At 41.6% G+C, this 20,756-nt stretch overlaps 1 protein-coding gene across 1 annotated transcript; it reads left to right on the forward strand.

Annotated features, from left to right (window-relative positions):
* The first annotated feature begins 185 nt into the window (after window positions 1–185).
* On the forward strand, window positions 186–20,231 carry LOC114785482 (zinc finger protein 850-like). The gene is made up of 10 exons (XM_028971760.1): window positions 186–976; window positions 1,077–1,241; window positions 4,747–4,857; window positions 5,342–6,109; window positions 7,473–8,609; window positions 12,191–12,301; window positions 14,534–15,205; window positions 16,423–16,581; window positions 16,871–17,713; window positions 18,558–20,231. Exons 2-10 carry the CDS (start codon window positions 1,145–1,147, stop codon window positions 19,235–19,237), a joined length of 4,578 nt encoding a protein of 1,525 aa, XP_028827593.1. The 5' UTR covers window positions 186–976; window positions 1,077–1,144; the 3' UTR covers window positions 19,238–20,231.
* The last annotated feature ends 525 nt before the right edge of the window (window positions 20,232–20,756 follow it).

Here is a 20,756-nt window from a genome sequence, read left to right on the forward strand (position 1 = left end):
GTCGTCACCTGAAATGCTTCAGTCTTGAAGGAGTTCTCAGAGGTGTGTAGCACTTGTTGGTCCAGCTCACCCCAAACCATCTGGACTGGGTTCAGGTCCGGTGACTGTGGAGGCCAGGTCTCCACTTTTTGTTAAGTACATAACTCCACATGTGTTCATTCATAGTTTTCATGCCTTCAGTGAGAATCTACCAACGTAAATGGTCATGGTCAAAGAAAACACATTGAATGAAAAAATGGTCTTGTATACACATTTGGCACCACAAAGGCATGGGCCTTAGGTGAATTTGTCATTGTCCACAGGTGTGTGTCCTGCACACGGCTGGTGGCCCACCCTGTGCCCAGTGCCCAGGGTAGGGCTCAGGCAGCCACACCGATCAAAGAAAGAGAGAGTATTTAGTCTTACCAATTCTAATTTGTGGTATGAAAATATATTAAAGAATAGCAAAGGCAAGCACAAAAGAAAAATTACACACAACTTGACATCTCTGCTGACCTCACCTGGTCTACCAACATATCACTCAAGGCGGGAAGGTACCGTGCTGACTAACTCCCACCAGTCCACATCGAGAGCCTCCTGACCCACTGTGACCTACTGGAAGGACGGGAAGAACCTGCGGCTGATACTGGGATGTACTCTTCTCCCCAGAATCCCCACACTCTGCTCTCCAGGCACATTTCATGGCTGCCCACTGCTCAGCAAGGGTGATGCAGGGTGAAAGGCAGGGGACACGTTTCACTCACTTTCACTTTAATATCAAACCTACAACAATAACAGTATCTCGCACCTTATAAAAAAAATATATATATATATATATAAAATGTAATATTTAATTATTCAAGTTTTTGTTGTGAACCAGCCCAGGGTGTTGCGTAAAAAAAAAAAAAAAGACGTCACATCCGGCCGCCCGGACGGGAGGCGGAACTCGGGCCGAATTAAAACCCTGAAGCGAACCGAACCGAACCGACAGATACGGGTTCGTGCCAACGTCCGTCCGTCCGTCGTTTTATCGGATTTTCGGATTTGCTGTTCGTCCCAGGCGGTGTGGGTTTAACGCGTATTTTTTATCGCTGCAGATCCTGATCTGAGGAGTTTAGACCAGAAGAGCGGGCATGCTGACCTGAAGAACCTGCTGGACGTCATCATGACCCAGAACAGCGGTGAAATGCTGGATCCAGCAGGAATTGAAGTGAAGAAAGAGTGGGATGATGATGAGGACGATGATGAAGTCTATTCATCAGGTGAGTGGACTTCTGTCACACCCCCAAATAGAATTTCACTTACGTTTACAGCATTTACCACACGCCCCTATGCAGAGCGACTTACAATCAGTAGTTACAGGGACAGTCCCCCCCTGGAGACACTCAGGGTTAAGTGTCTTGCTCAGGGACACGATGGTAGTAAGTGGGGTTTGAACCTGGGTCTTCTGGTTCACAGGCGAGTGTGTTACCCCACTAGGCCACTACCACCCATTATCACTTTAATCGTTTTCAAAGAGCTACTGCATTAATGCGTCTTGTTGCGATGGCAGGCAGGCATTCATTCATTCATTCATTCATACCATGGTACCACATCCTACACATCTTGCACATGTTTGTCTTGTCTTGTGTGTCCTTTTTGAAATATCCAACATATGATGTTGTCCAGTTATGTCCTGTTTGTCCTGATCATTGTACAGAAAAGTTTTACATAATCCTGTGCAGTATTTAAGGTTTAGTTTTAGTTAGTATAGTTTAGAGTTTATATACATATTTTTCTTTTATGATTGCACTATGGGGGTGTCTGTGTGAAACATTATTTTAATACACGGTATACTGTGTATACTGTTGTACTGACAATAAACCAATTTTGACTCTTGAATCTTGCATTTTCTATGCTTTAAGTTTTATGAATGATTCTGCTTAAATTATTTTGGGATTAAGCCTGGATGTTTTTGCATTAATTATAGGGGTTAAAATATGTTGAACAGGCCCAATAATGTATTCAAAGGAAAGTTGTGGGTTTGAATCCCACTAAGTGCCACTGAGGTCCCCTTGATGAAGGTACCGTCCCCACACAATGTTCCCCGGTGCCCACTGCTCAGTCTGGGGATGCAGGGTTAAATGCAAAATAAAATATATTAATTTCACTTTTTTCCACTTAATATATTAAAAGTTTAATGTGCAGAACAATAATTTAGTATAACAATGTCAATCCATTTTAGATTAATGACATCTGTAATTTTTTATATATATTTATACATAATGACTGAAACTTAAGCATTTAGTACAGATGTAATAAGCATTAGTGCATTAATGTGTTCTTTTAAACCTTTTCACTCAGTTCTAAATGCCAATACTTGTATATATTTATGTAAAATAAAACATACTTATTCTGGTGTTTAGTGTTTAGCCGGATATGTGTTTAAAGCCATGTTGCAGTATAACATTTCAGTATACACGGATGTTTACTTAAATAAAAATATATAAAATAATTTCGCAGCATGGCATTTCAGTGTCCCTGCTCTTTAAACCAAGGAAATACATTTCTTCTGTATTAGTAACTTCATTGTTATTTGAATGTTATGTAGTTATATGTCTGATTTGAGTAATATTGGTTTAGTTTATCCACAGTTAGCAGATGGACTAAGATGCTAACTGGGCCTTAAAAAGTGTCTACACAACTCTCCAGCAAGCATTTTCCAACCTTTTCATATTAAGACCAGCGGCGAAAGCTTCATGTTAAAGAAATTCTCAACAGAGCGAGTCCAACCCCTCCCATCTCACAGACACACACCTTTCCTCAGAATTTCCTCCTCATTTTCTCCACTTAAACTGAAGTACATGTATCTACTGCAGGTTTTGCCCCCTGATGTTAGTCTTAAAAATAAATAAATAAATAAATAACAGCACTACCAAATGTGCTTCATCCCAAGATGCATCACAGGTGACACCTCACACACCGACACAGAAGATATTGTAGTTACAGTAATGTCTTTGATTGCTTCAAATTGTGTTCCTCTTTACAGAAAATGAAAACAAATTCACTGATCAAAAATGTAAGGGGGGGGTTGCACAGGACATTTTGGAAACGTTTTGATTAGTTACTTTATAATTAGTGGTCAGAACTGTGAACAAGTGTGACATGTATGAAATACTCGTCATGCTTTACTACTGGCTAGTTCAATATAATGTTATGACAAAAGCCTCACAAGCAGTTTGAAAACTTGCCGTGCAATGCACAGGACACAGAAAACTAGTCTTCTGTGTGACCCAGATGGTGTGATGTACAGGACTGTATGTCACTGGTCTAAAAGCTACACGAGTGCTGTTAAGTTTAACACATGATGGCCAGTACTAAATGTGGTGCATTGTATGAATATTTAAATTAAGCCTGATGTACTATTCAATATAACATATATAAACTGAACTTTGAATGTCTGGGTTACAATAATAATTTGCTTTGAATCTTACTGGAATTAGTAAAAATGTTTGATGTTAAAATTAAACGATGTTCCACATTATCTGAGTACCCATCTTGAAATCTAGGACTAGTAAAAGTGCAAGTATTACAGATTTCTATTTATTTATTAGCTTTTTTGTTTTCATTTTTGCCCTTGTGCATTTCTAACTTGCTTTTGTAAAAGCATTTACATGTAAATGACGTGTGTTTCATGTAAAGAACGATTTTCCAAATATTACATATTATTCTTCCATTTGTAAAATAAAAGTGCTTCACATTTGAAATCAACATAAAAACATATAAAATAAATAAACAGTAGCAGGTATCTGAAAGCCTCTTTCTGATGTTCTCCTCCGCACCTCTGGTTTCAGGGGAGCCATGCCGGCCTGTAGCCCATTAATGACCCTTCCACAGGTTCATCTATGGAAACCTCGTTTACCACGTTTACTTGATCATCTTCTCAGCACTGTGCCAAGACTGCGAGGAGCCATGGTGGGGCCGGTTTGAGGACTTCACTAGACCATCCAGTCAGTAGTAGTGACAAGTGGAGTGTACAAGGGGAACCTGATCTGACCTATGGCATGGCCCGAATGCTGCTTTAGATCTTTATATCTGTAGTGTCTTCATCCTTAATATTACTTTTAGTTGTCTTGCGCTTTCTTCATGGTCAAGTTGCTTTTTCCCATAAATACTGGAAAAGCTGCTTAATGCAAAGAATAATGATCTTCTTCTCATGTCACACACTTGGACCAAACCCAATTTGGTGAGTGAACAGGTTCCAAAGCGTGATGTGAAAAGATCATTATTATGGTTGTTTTAGTTGTTTTATTATATATATTTTGCGTGATTTGTATTGTGTATTGGTTGCTTCTCTGGATCATGATAATGATAAATTCTATTTAACTATAAGCTGCCCTTTTATCAGCAATGGGAAGCCATGAGCAATGGGGTGGTGTGGGAGAACTTGGGGAGAGGCTGAAGATAAGTCATGCAGGGTTGCTCTGGATTGTAATTCTGAGGCAGCCCTGGCAGTAGAGATTTACAGTGGTCAAGCAAGAATGGGACTGAACATGTACTTGGGTGGCTTGTGTGGTAACAAATGGTTGGTTTTCTTCTGGTGTTCTAGAGGAGTCCAAAATGGGAGTGAAAGGTAATTGTCCAAGATTGAGTGTAGTTCTTGGAGGTATTAACAGACATTCTCCAAAGTGATCTCACAAATGACGTGTGAATTAATCACATGGGATGAACATTAGTTCTGTGTTTCGATATTTGTTTAAATTAAAACGTCTTCTGTTTCATTCCAAGGTTCCAAGATTGATCCCAGTCTGCCTGTGTTGCCTGCTGATTTCGCCAGTGTAGACCAGAGCAGCACACAAGTTGATGTGAAGAAAGAGTTGGATGATGAAGTTTATTCAGGTGAGTGGAGTACCAAAACTGAGTTGCTTATAGTGATCTGAATAGCAGCAGGAATTGTAGAAGTGAGCGTATTCTGTGGGACATGCTGCTTCATCAGCATCCTATGGTGTAAATAGGAATCAGTTTAGTCATGAATGTGCACAACCTGTATGCTACTCTGATGTTGTCAAGTGCTCTGCAGAATGAGGAGAGCACCACATGATCCTGCACTGCCTACTACCTTTTTTTTTTTTTTTTTTTTTTTAAACTAACACCTCAAAGATGGATGAGCTGGAATTGATCATTGTAATACAGAAGTTGAAGCATGGTGCAGTGGTGATGATTGAGACATGGCACTCAACACATCATGCGATATCTCAACTCTTTGCCATTGGTTATTAACAAGTCGCAGTTGGTAGAACCACCATCCGTACGAAATTCCATCAGCATTTGATGCATTGACGTTCAACATATCTTTGATGCCATCAAATGTTTATCTTTACAGAAAATGTAAACACATTCATTGATCAAAGACTTAAAAAGGAAACTGACGAAAAGATGCACCAATCCAACGAGTGTGTCAACAGTTTTGCGCGAGCATCAACCCTTGAAAGACACCAGAAGATAGATACTGAACAGAAGCCCTACCAGTGTGTGGTGTGTGGGAACGGTTTTGCACGAGCGTCAAACCTTACAAGACACAAGAGGACCCATACCGGAGAGAAGCCATACAAATGTTTACTGTGTGGGCGGAGCTTTGCGCATGCATCGAGACTCAAAACGCACCGGAGAGCTCATACTGGAGAAAAGCCCTATCAGTGCTTACAATGTGGGAAGAGTTTTTCAGACGGTTCACACCTAGTGGCGCACAAGAGGATGCACAGTGGAGAGAAGCCCTACCAGTGTAGACAATGCGGGAAGAGCTTTACACGAAAGCCGTACCTTAAAATACACCAGAGAGCACATACCGGAGAGAGGCCCTACCAGTGTCTACAGTGTGGGAAGAGTTTTGCCGTAGCGTCATACCTTAAAGTTCATCAGCGTGTACATACTGGAGAGAAGCCCTACCAGTGCACTGTATGCTTTAAATACTTTACAACGTTAGGGCAGTTCAAACGTCATCAGTGTGAACATTTTGAAGAAAAGCCCTCTGAGTGTAAAGAGATTGTTGAAGTGAAGATATCAGATACCGTCACACCTACCAATCGTGATCAAACGCTGGGAACAACAGGAAATGATGACAAGCGGGGCTTGAATGATGTGGTTGATTCAGGTGAGTGAAGTACAGTTTGACTCTCAGACAGTACAACAATGTGAAAGTGAAGCGATTGTCATTGTGGAACAGTTACGGGTCCGTTTCCCTCCTACCTGCTAGGCCACCACTGTCCCAAGGCCATCCACTGCCATGTATAGTAACTCAACATAGATTTACAAGTTAATCTAGGTTTTCTCACATTTTCCACGTTGCTGACACTGTTGTGGTTAAATGTACGATTGGTGAATTTTTTGTATTAATTTTTTTTTTTTTTTTACACTTTAGGGCATACCAAAAATTAACCGTGGCAGTGGTTGCCTAGGGGGTTCGGAAGTAGACCCGTAATTGGAAGGTTGCAGGTTTGAACCCTGTACCAGCAAAGTGAAGTGACACACCTTGTCACAAAGGCTGTGGGGACACAAAGAGCAAGCGTAGCCAAACACCAGGAATCAGATTTGTGCCAAAATTTTGGAACAAAACTTTCTTAATATCAAACGAAAAATACGACGTGGAATTGTAAAGTATTGAACATTTTTGCTTACATCTCGCTCTTTTTACAGTTTCACTGCTAGCTTTTCAATCACTCCGCCCGTTTGACGTTTACGCTGCTTGAGAATGTGGTTGGACTTTAAGCGCTGTTCTCTCGTGTGGGCGGGGCTTTGCCTTATTGGCCAGCAGGTACTTGAGTGACCGCTCCGTTCCTCTGAACTAGTGATGGGAAGTTCTGCTCTTTTCAGATTGCCTCATATTTTAAGCCTTACTTGTCAAATTACAATTATGAATGTATGTTGATAAATCATATTTGCTCTGAAAAGAGCAGAACGTCCCATCACAACTCTGAACCTTATCACTGCGAGATGCGAGAACCCTATTACAACACTAACAGCCATTTGCTATCATTTACGGAATGAGATTAACTGCACGATTAACCAATTGTATTGATTAAATACGCTGATTATGATGTGATCCATATGTGATCTCTAATAGCTGTTGCTGCTCTGCATGATCAGTCTGACTTAAAGTCTCACAAACGAAAATTAAAAAGCGCAAGATGTAAGCAAAAACGTATGTTGTCAAGATTCCAACATCTTGTTTCACATTTCAACGTCGTATTCTCGTTTGAAATTAGGAAAGTTTTGTTTCCAAATTTTGGCACAAATCTGATTCCATAACCTCCTGTGTGCTTCCTTGTATGTGTTTTGGTAGCCAATCAGCAGCTGGCGTGGAGCTCCTCCCACGAAGGAAGCCTAAAAGGAAACATATCCAAGCAGAATACCACAGGCAAACACACGTGGGAGCATATGTTCAGGATGTTACATGTTGTAAACTGTATATAGGAAGTTTTAACGTGACTGATGGCTTCAAATGTTTATCTTCACAGAAAATGAAAAATTCTCTGATGAAAGATATGAAATTAAAATTGAAGAAAATATGCACCAATATGTCGACAGTTTACGCGAAGCAAAGAATCTTGCAACACAATGTCGAAACCGTTCTGGAGGGAAGACCTTCCAGTGTGAGCAGTGTGGGAAGGCTTTTTTACATCATTCACGTCTTGAAGCGCACAAGAGGGTACATACTGGAGAGAAGCCCTTCCAGTGTGACCAGTGTGGGAAGAGTTTTACACAAACATCAACCCTTAAAAAACACCAGAGGATCCACAGTGGAGAGAAGCCCAACAAGTGTGTACAGTGTGGGAAGAGTTTTCCAGAAGCATCAGACCTTAAAAGACACGAGAAGATACATACGGGAGAGAAGCCCTACCAGTGTGACCAATGTGGGATGAGTTTTGCTCTCAAATCAAACTTCAGGGCACATTATCGCGTGCACACCGGAGAGAAGCCCTACCAGTGTGTCCAGTGCGGGACGCGTTTCACACACACATCAAGCCTTAAAAAACACCAGAGGACCCATACTGGAGAAAAGCCCTACAAGTGTGTGGAATGTGGGAAGAGTTTTCCACAGGCATCAGACCTTAAAAGACATGAGAGGATACATACCGGAGAGAAGCTCTACCGGTGTGTACAATGTGGGAGGAGTTTTACAACTACATCAGAGCTTAAAAATCACCAGAGGACACATAGTGGAGAGAAGCCTTTCCAGTGTGTACAGTGTGGGAAGAGTTTTACAGAAAAGTCGAGCCTTAAACGACACCAGAAGCTACATACTGGAGAAAAGCCCTACCAGTGTGACCAATGTGGGATTAGTTTTGCTTTCAAATCAAACCTTAGAGCACATAATCGTGTACATACCGGAGAGAAGCCCTACCAGTGTGTCCAGTGCGGGACGCATTTTACACACAAATCGAGCCTCAAAAAACACCAGAGGACCCATACTGGAGAGAAGCCCTACAAGTGTGTGGAATGTGGGAAGAGTTTTCCACAAGCATCGAGCCTGAAAATGCACCTCAGGATCCATACTGGGGAGAAACCGTACCAGTGTAAACAGTGTGGGAAGAGTTTCCCACGGATGTCATACCTTAAAACACACCAGAGGACACACACTGGACCGACGCACTAGATGTATCTTCTCTAAATATGTTTTTGTTGTAAGCACTGAACAAAAAATTTTTTATTTTAATAGGTAGGTAATAGGACTTTAATATAAAAGTAATAAATAAATGAAATATGATAAATGCAATAACATTCCTGTCCACTTTACCCCATATCAAAGAGAGGGTGTGGCCCTATCAGGAGGCTGAAGGCAGTCATAAAATTGTAGGATACGGTCTCACGTTAATTGAGGAAGTAGCAAATTTTTTTGCTTCTCTCACCCATTGCACCGTGGTGGGCGGGTCACTACCCTTCCATCCCAGAAGCACCAACCTGGCCAGTGACACTGAATGTCAGGGCCTGACACTGAATGGACGATAGATGAGTCGTACCTTCTCCAGGGTTCGGGCTGCATATGCTGGTTAAAGACAATGTATGGAAAACTACAACAGCGTGAATAAAAATATTGTATTCATAGTTGGGGGTCCTAGGGAACCAGAATTGATCAGTTCATCCATGGAACATGGAAGCACGTTGTAAGTCGCTCTGGATAAGGGCGTCTGGTAAATGCCTTAAATGTAAACTTAATGAAAACATGTTCACAATATTGTTCAATATGTAAGCATGACCTGTACAAATGTATAAGAGATGCGTCCTGCATAAATGGCGGAACAAATTTTGTCGTTCCCTGGTGGCCTTGTGGGTTTTGTATTCGGAAGTTTTGAAGTTGTTTTTTGCTTATTAAGCAGCTGGGAGCATAACCACATTTATCACGAGGATGTGTATGGATAAATATGTGATAGTTTTTCCCTGCATTTTTTAAATTATGTTTTTAAGCATTACGGGCTCCCAGATATCCTTATTCCGTTGCCTTTTTTTTATTAATGTCTGACTTGATTCTTCCCTAATCCATTAGGAAACAGACAACTCCACAACTTCAAGTAAAGTACTATGTTAATATAATATCTGTGGTTACTGCATGGTACTGTCTGGACTCAACTTGCCTGAGGTTGAGGTTTCCAGTTCGAACTTGACTGGAAAAAGAATACTGAGTGGTGAGAGAGACAGAGTGGTTTTTTTCTGGGTAGGGTTGCTGTGAAACTGCTGAAATTAATTTCAAATTCGTACAATAAATAAAAAAAATGTAATTATGCCATTTAATATTGTTTATTTAAATAAATGCACTGATACACTTTTTTCCCCAACAAGGCACTTCAGAAATGGCTATAGTCAACATAAATGAAAAAGAACCTTGACTTCATGGAAGGACAAATTTGTAATCAGAATCTTGAACCACCAAGGTGCCACTGAGCAAAGCACCGTCCCCACACACTGCTCCCCGGGCACCTGTCATGGCCGCCCACTGCTCACCAAGGGTGATGGTTAAAAGCAGAGGACTCACCCGTGGGAGTGCTTTGCAGTATAAAAATGGTTTTCAATTGAGTACTTTACATCCCACCTGATGAAGACCCTATAGGGATAGGGTGTTCTGCAGTACGGGAGCCCCACAGGGAACGGTTCTGGCACTGTTCCTCTTCACCGTCTACGCGGTAGACTTCACCTACAACTCCAAAAACTGCTTCATACAGAAGTTCTCTGATAGTTGGGCTCATCACAAATGGGGATGACAGGGAGTACAGAGAACTGACCAGGGACTTTGTGGACTGGATCCAGCAGAACTACCTCCAGATCAACGTTGGAAAGACCAAGGAGCTGGTGGTAGACTTCCACAGGCACAAACATCCTCCACTGCAACCACTAAATATCCAGGGTATGAGGCTGTGGAGAGTTACAGGACAACTATGAGCTCATCTGAACAATAAACTGGACTGGATTCACAACTCTGTACCTTCTGCGGAGGCTCAGGTCTTCTGCAGTGATTTTTATGACTTTTTGGTGGCCTGCCTGGGAGGTAGCATCTCTGCTTGGGACATAAAGAGACTGAACAGTCTGATTTGGAGGGCCAGCTCTGTTCTAGGATGCCCTCTGGACCCAGTGGAGGTGGTGAGTGTCAGGAGAACAGAGGCTAAGCTGTCATCTCTGCTGGACAACATCTCCCAGCCCATGCAGGAGACCCTGACAGGACTGAGAAGCTCCTTCAGTGGCAGGCTGCTGCACCCACGATGTGGGATGGAGATTCAGAAGGTCTTTCCTGCCAGCTGCTTTACAACAGCTCACCACATGTACATAGACTAACATGTAATCCACCATGTCTTTTTTTATGTGCAATATGTGTATATATTTATTCAATTATTAAAAATTTAAGCATTATTTTTGTCGTGATATTAACATTTAAATAGTGGACTCTGCTGCATATCAAATCAAGCAATTTTTCAAACCCATCTACCAAGGGCCAAACGAAAGCATGGACTGTATGAGTGACAACCTCTTGGCTCGGGCCAAGAATTACAGCTTTAGTTCCAAGCTCATTCAACCACACTTCTCTGATGATACAAGCAAAAATGAGCAAACGAAGAATCAATACATCAACTTTCATAAGTAAGATTTTATTTCATCATCTTGTATATTACAAAATTTTGTGTTACAGACCAGAGAATCTGTCTTCCCACCCATCAGAGCTGCTGTTCTGACACCTGTATATATATATATTGCAGTTCTTGAGAAATCTATACAAAATGCCTCTGTGTATGGACTGTAATGACCCTTTCCAAATAATCAGGCAAATTATTTTTATTATATATTATTTTTAATATTAAATATAAAAAGTGTGAAGTATTTTCATAGTGATTCGACTCGTCATATCTTAAGCCAGAAAATGTTGTTGTAATCACCAAAAATCTAGTATATTCCTGTTCCCTGTAGTATGTGCCTTTTCTGCATAGGCTTTTTTTTTTTTTGCACTTTATTGTTGAACTCTGCAATTGCTATTTATATTTTTTTGCCTTTGTCTTGAGTAAATTTTTTGTATTATTTATGAATTATTTTTATTTGTTAAATGTTTGTGAGTGCAAGATGTGTTTTACATAAAATAAAGGATAATCGTGATTAATGTTTCTGTGTGTTTCACAATAATACTTTCACTTTACTGTCCACTTTCTGTCCACTTGAACTAATAAAGGATCATCTTATCTTCATGTAATCTCAGAATTCTGTAATGTCTGTAGGGCTGTGCGAAATGGCCTAAAATTCATATCAATATATGTAACCATAGCTGGCAGACGTATATATTGTGGTATAGAATTTGATAAATAAATGTAAATGTAACTGTTTCTGAAAGGCTAGCATGTGTACATAGCAAAGGCCCTGAAGCAGGAAGTTGCATAATCAACATATGGACAAGTGAAACAGCAGGTATTGATGCGAGTGGTTTTATATAATCGTAGGATCTTCTGTATTCAGCTGTAGAGTTTAAATTAAAAGAAAATATGTCAGAAAATATTTTCTGCGGTAGGCTGGTATAATCAAAATCTCTCATTGGCCAAACTGATATCACATACCTCTTATACCGCGCAACCCTACGTGTCTGTTTTAATGGTATTGTGTCATTGTAGAACTTTGTAGTAGGAATATGGTAGATAACATTACTACAATGTAACTGGTGATGATATTTGTTGAAATAATTACAATTCTTCTGCTTGATTCCAAGATCTCAAGGGGGATCCCAATCTCTCTCTGTTATCTACTGATCTAAGACGTGTAGAAGAGAACAGCGTACATTTTGATGTGAAGGAAGAGTTGGATGAGGACGTCAATTCTGGTGAGTTAAAATATTGGAGGGGCTTATGATGATCTGGATATAAGAAGGGGTCTAAAAGTGACCATATTGTATGGACCATTGCACGAACAGTGATGTCTCCGAGGCTAAATGAGCTCAGTCACTGAGCACCTTCAAACGACAGCTCAAGACCTTCCTCTTTAAATAATATTTAGATTAAATTGTAATTTTCTTGTTGTTGAACTTTGTGTACAGAATCTACAACAGAGTGAATTAAATAGATGTATTCATAGTTGGGGTCCTAGTGAACCGGAATTGATCTCTTCATCGATGGTAACTTGAAAGCACGTTGTAAGTCGCTCTGGATAAGGGCGTCTGCCAAATGCCATAAATGTAAATGTAAATGTTTTGACGTGGCATTATTAGAATACCATATATTTAATTAAAGCACACATACTAAAGGAAATAAGCTTTCGGGTTCACAGCATAGACACAAAATCTTCACTGAATATGGATTGAACTATATTAAAATGTCTTCCCTTTTACCTGCCCCTGGAATAACCTGACTGCTCACCAAGCATGATAGATAAAAGCAGAGGATACATTTTGCTGTGTGCACTGCGTGCTGGGTTGTGTCTCACAATGACAATCACTTCACTTTCCTCATGCTGGAATACCCACCCACGATCCATTTTCAGGGCCCTGGCTGAGGTAAGATGGTTCTCACCTAAGATCTGATGGTGTGTGGCTCCATCCGGCCTTCCCTTCGATACGCTACATGTCCCCTTGGATGAAAAACGCCCTCTCAATGTATGAAATAGGCTGCCTTCATCCTCCATCAAACATGGGGAGTTGAGCGGGGCAGTGGTGGCCTAGCGGTTAAGGAAGCGGCCCCGTAATCAGAAGGTTGCCGGTTTGAATCCCACTGCTCACCAAGGGTGATGGTTAAATACAGAGGACAAAGTTCACTGTGTGCACCGTGTGCTGTGCTGCTGTGTATCACAATGACAATCACTTCACTTTACTTCATAAAAGAATTGATGCCAAAGAGCTCGATTTTGGTCTCATCAGACCACAACACTTTGACCCACCCGTCCTCTGAATCATTAACATTTTGGCATCAACTGTACATGTACTTTCTTGAGCAGGAGGACCTTGTGGGCTGCAGGATTTCAGTCCTTCATGGCATAGTGTACTACCAACTGTTTTCTTGGTGACTATGGTCCCAGCTGCATTGAGATTATAGACAAGTTCCTCCTGAAAAGTCCTGGGCTGGTTCCACAATGTTCTCATTCTCATTGGGCCTCCATGATGTGTGAGCTTGTGTGGAGCTCCAGACTGAGGGAGTGAATATGGTGAATATGGTCCCAGCTCCCAGCTACATTAAGCTCATTGACAAGTTCCTCCTGAGAAGTCCTGGGCTGGTTCCAAACCATTCTCATTCTCACTGAGCCTCCATGAGGTGAGAGCTTGCGTGGAGCTCCAGACTGAGGGAAATTAGCAGATATTTTACTTCTCACCCAGCTGCTTGGCAATGGTCTTGTAGCCCATTCCAGCCATATGTAGATCCACAATCTTAAGTTGCAGTGGTGGCCTTGCAGGTAGTGAAGCAGACCCGTAATCAGAAAGATGTGGGTTGAAATCCCGAAACGCCAAAGTGCCGCAGATGTTACCCACACACTGCTCCCCAGGCACCTTTCATGGTTGCGTGCTGTGCTGCAGAGTTTGACAATGACGATCACTTCACTTTCACTTAAGTGCCCTTCCCACCCAGGGCATTCATGCTTCAGGAACCTTCTCTTGCTGCGGAAAATTCTAAGATCAAACTTTCAAATCTCCATATTAAAATAGAATGTATTGATACATGTAAAATGCAATTGAGATTATTATAAAGAAAATTTAAATGATCCATGTCCAGGTTTTATTTAAGTATTATTCAGTTATTAAATGAATCAGCTGTGAAGCAGGATTGACGGGATTTACCAGAGATCATTGTTTATTACTGCTTGTTTATTTATTGGTGTATTTTATCGGGTCTTTTCTGTTCAATCTTATTGTTCTTTTAGTCAAAGGGAACACAGTTTTTACTAATGACATTTTTGTTCCCCTCTTTAAAATGCATAGTCATCTGGTATTTTTGTCCCACAAAAAATGTCACTTTTCAAAAACAACTATTGTGTATACATTGTGGAGAAAAAACTTTTGGAAACTAGTTACACTTACTGTAAATTGTGTTAATTTGACTTTTAATGGCTTGAAATTGTGTATTTTCAGAAAATTGGAGCCAATTCATCAAACAAATATGTAAAAAGGAAACTGAAGAAACGCACCAGATCGACAGTCCTGTCTACAGTTTAGGAAAAGTGAATAACCTTGATACAGAACAGAGCATCCATTCTGAACAGAAGCCCTACCAGTGTGTGGAGTGTGGGAAGAGTTTTGAACGAGCAGGAACCCTTAAAAGACACCAGAGGACGCACACTGGAGAAAAGCCCTACCAGTGTGCACAATGTGGGAGGAGTTTTGCACAAGCATCACATCTGAAAACCCACCAAAGGACACATACTGGAGAGAAGCCCTACCAGTGTGTGGAATGTGGGAAGTGTTTTGAACGAGCAGGAAACCTTAAAACCCACCAGAGGACACATACTGGAGAAAAGCCCTACCAGTGTGCACAATGTGGGAGGGGTTTTGCACAAGCGTCACATCTTAAAACCCACCAGAGGACACATACTGGAGAGAAGCCTTACCAGTGCACACTTTATTGTAAGCCCTCCACAACATTAGGCCATCTCAAATATCATCAATATGAACATATTGACGAAACGTCCTACAGATGTCATACACGGATGACAAAAATGAAGATATCAGATGTCATACCACCTGTTAACTGTGGTAAGACAGAAACTTATGAAAAGCAAAACCTGGAGGATATGATTTCATCAGGTCAGTGAAGGACATTTCTATGTTTCAGATAGAAGCACATATGCATTTCATACCCATTATCAAACATGTTCCCCTGATTTTGACTAGTGTGTTGCACTTTTTCTGTCATACATGCTTCCTAGTCTAGATGTCATTAAATGTAATGAGATTGAGAAGCCCACAGGTTTCGTATTTTCTTATTTTATATTTTCTCTTCAACGAATAATGCAAAGTTGTTACGTTCCACCTTTTCTGTGCTAGTAGATGATTGACGTGATGTATGTTACGTGAATTTGAGTATTTCTATGTGTAACTTCGTGGACGTGTGCAGCTGCAGGTGACAATGGCAACAGCGTATAACAATAAAATGATAGAATGTACAATCTAAAATGTTTTACTATGCACTTGAAGTGAGCTCACCTCAAAGTTGCTTATTGACTGAAAGTGAAAGTTCATTACAAGCCACCCTGTTGAGAGATGGTGGTATCAGTCAAGCAGATGCTGGAGGATCGAAGAGATGGAGGTGCAGAGCGAGGAGTGATGAGAGAGTGTGCTGAACATATCTGACCTTGGCTTTGTAGGCCAGCATCAGTATTTTAAATCTGATGTGGCCAGCTACAGTTGAGGGAGCACCAGTGGAGTGGTGTGGGGGGTGCTGCAATGTTCTGGATCAGCTGGAGAGGTCGAGTAGTGCTAAGAGGAAGACCAGCCAGAAGTGAGTTACAGTAGTCTAGTTTGTTGTAGAGAAGGAATCAACATGAACGAGAGAGATTGGAAATGTGAGATGATTAGGAGAGGGGTTGAGTTTCATGCTGCCGTCACAACAAAAAAACTCCCTGTTTTGGAAAGACTGAATGAATAAGCATTTTATTACCCCATGCGTAGTGAAAGTGATGTGATTGTCATTGTGAAACCCTGCAGCACAGCACACGGTGTCACGGTGAAACGTGTCCTCTGTATTTAACCATCACGCTTGGTGAGCAGTGGGCAGCCATGACAGGCGCCCGGGGAGCAGTGTGTGGGGACAGGACCTTCATCAAGGGGACCTCAGTGGCACCATGGCCATTTGGGATTCGAACCGAAAACCTTCTGATTACTGGGCTGCTTCTTTAACTGCTAGGCCACCAATGCCCCAATGTTCAAGTCTTCAGTTTTGTAAAAATGTAAGACCCATAACGTAGTAGAGGTGGCCAAAATTTTGACTGCTACTGTACATGCACCTTCTGCTTCATTCCAAGGGCCCAAGATGGATTCCAACCTGTCTCTGTCATCTACGGACCAGAGGAATGTAGACCAGAACAGCACACACGTTGAAATGAAGATATCATCAGATGACATCACATCACTGGAAGCAACGGGGATTGATGTGAAGGAAGAGTTGGATGAAGTCTGTTCAGGTGAGGGGTGTACAACAACCGAGGGGCTTGCAGTGATATCAGTGTCAGTCAGACACATGTCGCCATATTATGTGGGAGACAGTGGGATCTCGGTGGACCTTCTGACATAAGTTAACCAGATTGGGAATACGCTACACACTACTCTACTCACCAGGAATGTACCGAAATACATAATAAATATTAAATCACAATATTAAATTGTGAATGTGTGAGCTACATTAAGTGGCACTTCATCAGATCGTTGGATTTAAATGAGTGTGAACATGACAAATTCTGTTTATATTTACAGAACATCGACCTTGTGTGCGGGAAACTGAAATGGGCCAGTTCAACGTGTGTATGTACAGTTTAACAGACGTGAAGAAGCAGAGTGGGAAGGTTTTTACACGAGCACCACAGCTGAAAAGAGCCAAGGAAACACACGCTGGAGAGAAGAACTACCAGTGTTCAGTCTGTGGGAAGAGCTTTGTACAGATATTAACCCTTGAAAGACACCAAAAGATGCATACTGGAGAGAAGCCTTACGAGTGTGAACACTGTGGGATGAAAATTAAACACAAATCACATCTTTTAGTCCATCAGAGGACACATACTGGGGAGAAGCCCTACCAGTGTACACAGTGTGAGAAGAGCTTTGCCCGGGCATTAACCCTTAAAATACACCAGAGGATACATACTGGGGAGAAACCCTATCATTGTGTACAGTGTGAAAAGAGCTTTGCGCGAATATTATCGCTCAAAAGACACCAGAGGATACATACTGGAGAGAAGCCCTACAAGTGTGAAGAGTGTGGGATGAAAATTAGACACAAATCACAGCTTGTAGCTCACAAGATAACACATACCGGAGAGAAGCCCTACCAGTGTGTCCTGTGTGGGAAGAGTTTCACACGAGCATCGACCCTTAAAACACACCAGAAGGCACATACCGGAGAGAAGCCCTACCAGTGCACTCTTTGCTCTAAATACTTTGCAGTATTAGATGAACTCAAATGTCATCAGTGTGATCATGCTGATGGAAAGCCCTACACGTGTTCAGAGATCGTCGGATTGAAGATGTCAAATAACACTGAAACACTGGGAGCAGCAGTGAATGATGAGAAGCAGGACTTGGATAATGTGACCTCTTCAGGTGAGAGAAATATAAGCATTTCACCAGCGTTGGGAAGATTTGTTTTTTGGAAATGTAAGATGTAATGAGCAGTGGGCGGCCATGAAAGGTGCCCGGGGAGCAGTGTGCGGGATTCGAACCGGCAACCTTCTGAATACGGGTCTGCTTTCTTACTTGCTAGGCCACCACTGCCCCATTGACTACTGTCAAACTCCTTTCAATCGTTTTAATTGGTCAGTTTAATAAAGATAATATAACAACAGCCACCACAAGGTCAGACTTCAGGCCTCGTTTTTCTGTAAGATCATACAGTTATACGCCAAATGCGGCAGAATGGTGTTATATGCATATTACTAGCACAGATATGCATATAGGAAGGGGATGATCACACAATTTTGTATCATTATTATTATTATTTCTACTACTTAATGGCCTTTGCTAAGGAGGTAAATTCACATGGGCTTGTTTTTTTCATGTGACGGTACAGTAATACCAAGAATAGTGGAATGTTAAACTTTTATTGTGCCCCCTGGATGGATGGTGCCCTTAGCATTTGCCAATATTGCCTATGCCACAGAAAGGTGCTGATGGGGGTCTTCCACCCTTTCCTGACCCCTGTGGCAGCCCCGTAGCATTTATTCTCCTGCATACCACCTTCCTCACGGTATTCTGGTAAGATGATGATGAAATCAACCTCTCCTCCATCTCGGTTCCAGAATCTGTTATCATGTTTTCTTTCTATCGGAGAGGCCTTTTCATGCAGTCGTAGCATTTTGTGACATAAAACATGTAAAATATTTTAAATCTTTTGAAACTGTAATTTGAGTGGAGGGGTGAAAGCTTTAAATGTTTTTAATCTTTACAGAAATGGAGAAAAATCTGAACCAGTGTGACAACAGTTTAAGACCGGCCACGAACCTTAAAAGACAACGGCGCAACCGTTCTGGAGGGAAGACCTTCCGGTGTGAACAGTGTGACAAGGCTTTTTCCGACCATTCACATCTTGAAGCACACAGGAGGATACATACTGGAGAGAAGCCCTTCCAGTGTGACCAGTGTGGGAAGAGTTTTACGTACAAATCCAACTTCAGAGCACATTACCGGGTACACACCGGAGAGAAGCCCTACCGGTGTGTCCTGTGCGGGACGCATTTTACACGAGCGTCAACGCTTAAAAGACACCAGAGGATCCATAGTGGAGAGAAGCCCTACCAGTGTGAACATTGTGGGAGGAGATTTGTGCACAGGTCCCACTTAATCTCACACAACAGGGTACATACTGGAGAGAAGCCCTACAAGTGTGTGGAATGTGGGAAGAGTTTTCCACAAGCGTCCAACCTGAAAATGCACCTGAGGATCCATACTGGGGAGAAACCGTACCAGTGTAAACAGTGTGGGAAGAGTTTCCCACGGACGTCGTACCTTAAAACACACCAGAGGACACACACTGGACCGAAGCCCTCCCACTGTACCCCGTCTCCATGTGGCCTGAAGTGTCACCAAGGTGTAAATCATGCAGAGAGACCCAACCGGCATACAGAGTGAAGGCCAGAATTTTCCTCTTAAACACAAGAAAGCCCATACTAGAAAGAAAATCAACAAGTGTGAACAGTGTGCGTTTAATATGAGGGAATAAAAAGATTGTATTCATAGTTGGGGGGGGGAGTCCTAGTGAACCAGAACTGATCGCTTCATCGATTGTAACATGGAAGCACTGGATAAGGGCATCTGTCAAATGCAGTAATATACGACAACTTTAACGTTATATAATTTCTGTGGTCTTGACTCAGCTTGTTGATGTTTCCAGTCGAACGCTGGCAGGAAAAAATACTTTACTTTACTTTACTTTATTTAGCAGACGCTTTTATCCAAAGCGACTTACAAAATACTGAATCGTTGGACTTCAATACACTTATATTATTTCTAGATTTTTTCCTGGCTCAGGGTCTTCTTGATAATCCTATCGGCGGTAGGGGTGTAGCTGAAAAATGTCCCCATTTTCAGCACTATGTGACAAGCATGTCAAATGTATGATGTAGATTGTAACACATTTCTGTATGTTTTACAGCATTACTACTGTATAATGCATAATTCCGTACTGTATTGACTGTTTACAGCATATTGCTTTATAGATCAATATTGCAATGCATTCTGTTTTAAATGTATTGGCAAGTGAATGATAGTCTGTGATCGCCTGTGAATCATAATACGGCCATTTTGAGCAGGTTTAGAAATTAGTTGAATTTTTCAGGAGTAGAAATTAACGTCTTTCTGTCTTCCATTATGTTACTTAGAATTTACATTCAGCATTACCTATCATTAAGGTCATTTAGGGATTCGAACCCAGAACCTTCTGATTAAAGGGTCCGCTTCTGATACCATCCCAATTTAGGTTTCAAGTGATCAAATTCGACCTACTATACCCGTTTAGGCTTAAAAAATATTATTGAGGTTCACAGGGGTTAAGTTTTGGCATTAAATACGAGGTTGTAAAATATAGAATTGGGGTAGAATATGCCCTCAATGTCCACACACCACAGTCCGCACTGACACCAACTCTACCCTGGAAGGGGGTCCCTCTCTCTATCACTCCTTCCCAACGTTTCATCCTTTCTTTTTTTCTCTCTCCTAGAGTTCTTTTTGTGTACAGAAGGGTCAAGTGTGTTGGTTGTCAGCTGTAGGGTCTGTCAAAGCCCATTGAAAAATACTGTATGTGATTAGTGAAAGTGAAGTGATTGTCACACGTGATACACAGCAGCACAGCACACAGTGCACACACTGAGAAATTTGTCCTCTGCATTTAACCATCACCCTGAGTGAGCAGTGGGCAGCCATGACAGGCGCCCGGGGAGCAGTGTGTGGGGACGGTGCTTTGCTCAGTGGCACCTCAGTGGTACCTTGGCAGATCGGGATTCGAACCAGCAACCTTCTGATTACGGGGCCGCTTCCTTAACCACTAGGCCACCACTGCCCCGGTTATGGGCTTTATAAGAAATAAATGTTGGTGTTGTTGTAAAAGTGAATGTAAATATTAACGCTGTGATGCCTTTTTATGTTTATGTCT

This window comes from Denticeps clupeoides, chromosome 3 (assembly GCF_900700375.1).
Source record: "Denticeps clupeoides chromosome 3, fDenClu1.1, whole genome shotgun sequence".
NCBI lineage: Eukaryota > Metazoa > Chordata > Actinopteri > Clupeiformes > Denticipitidae > Denticeps > Denticeps clupeoides.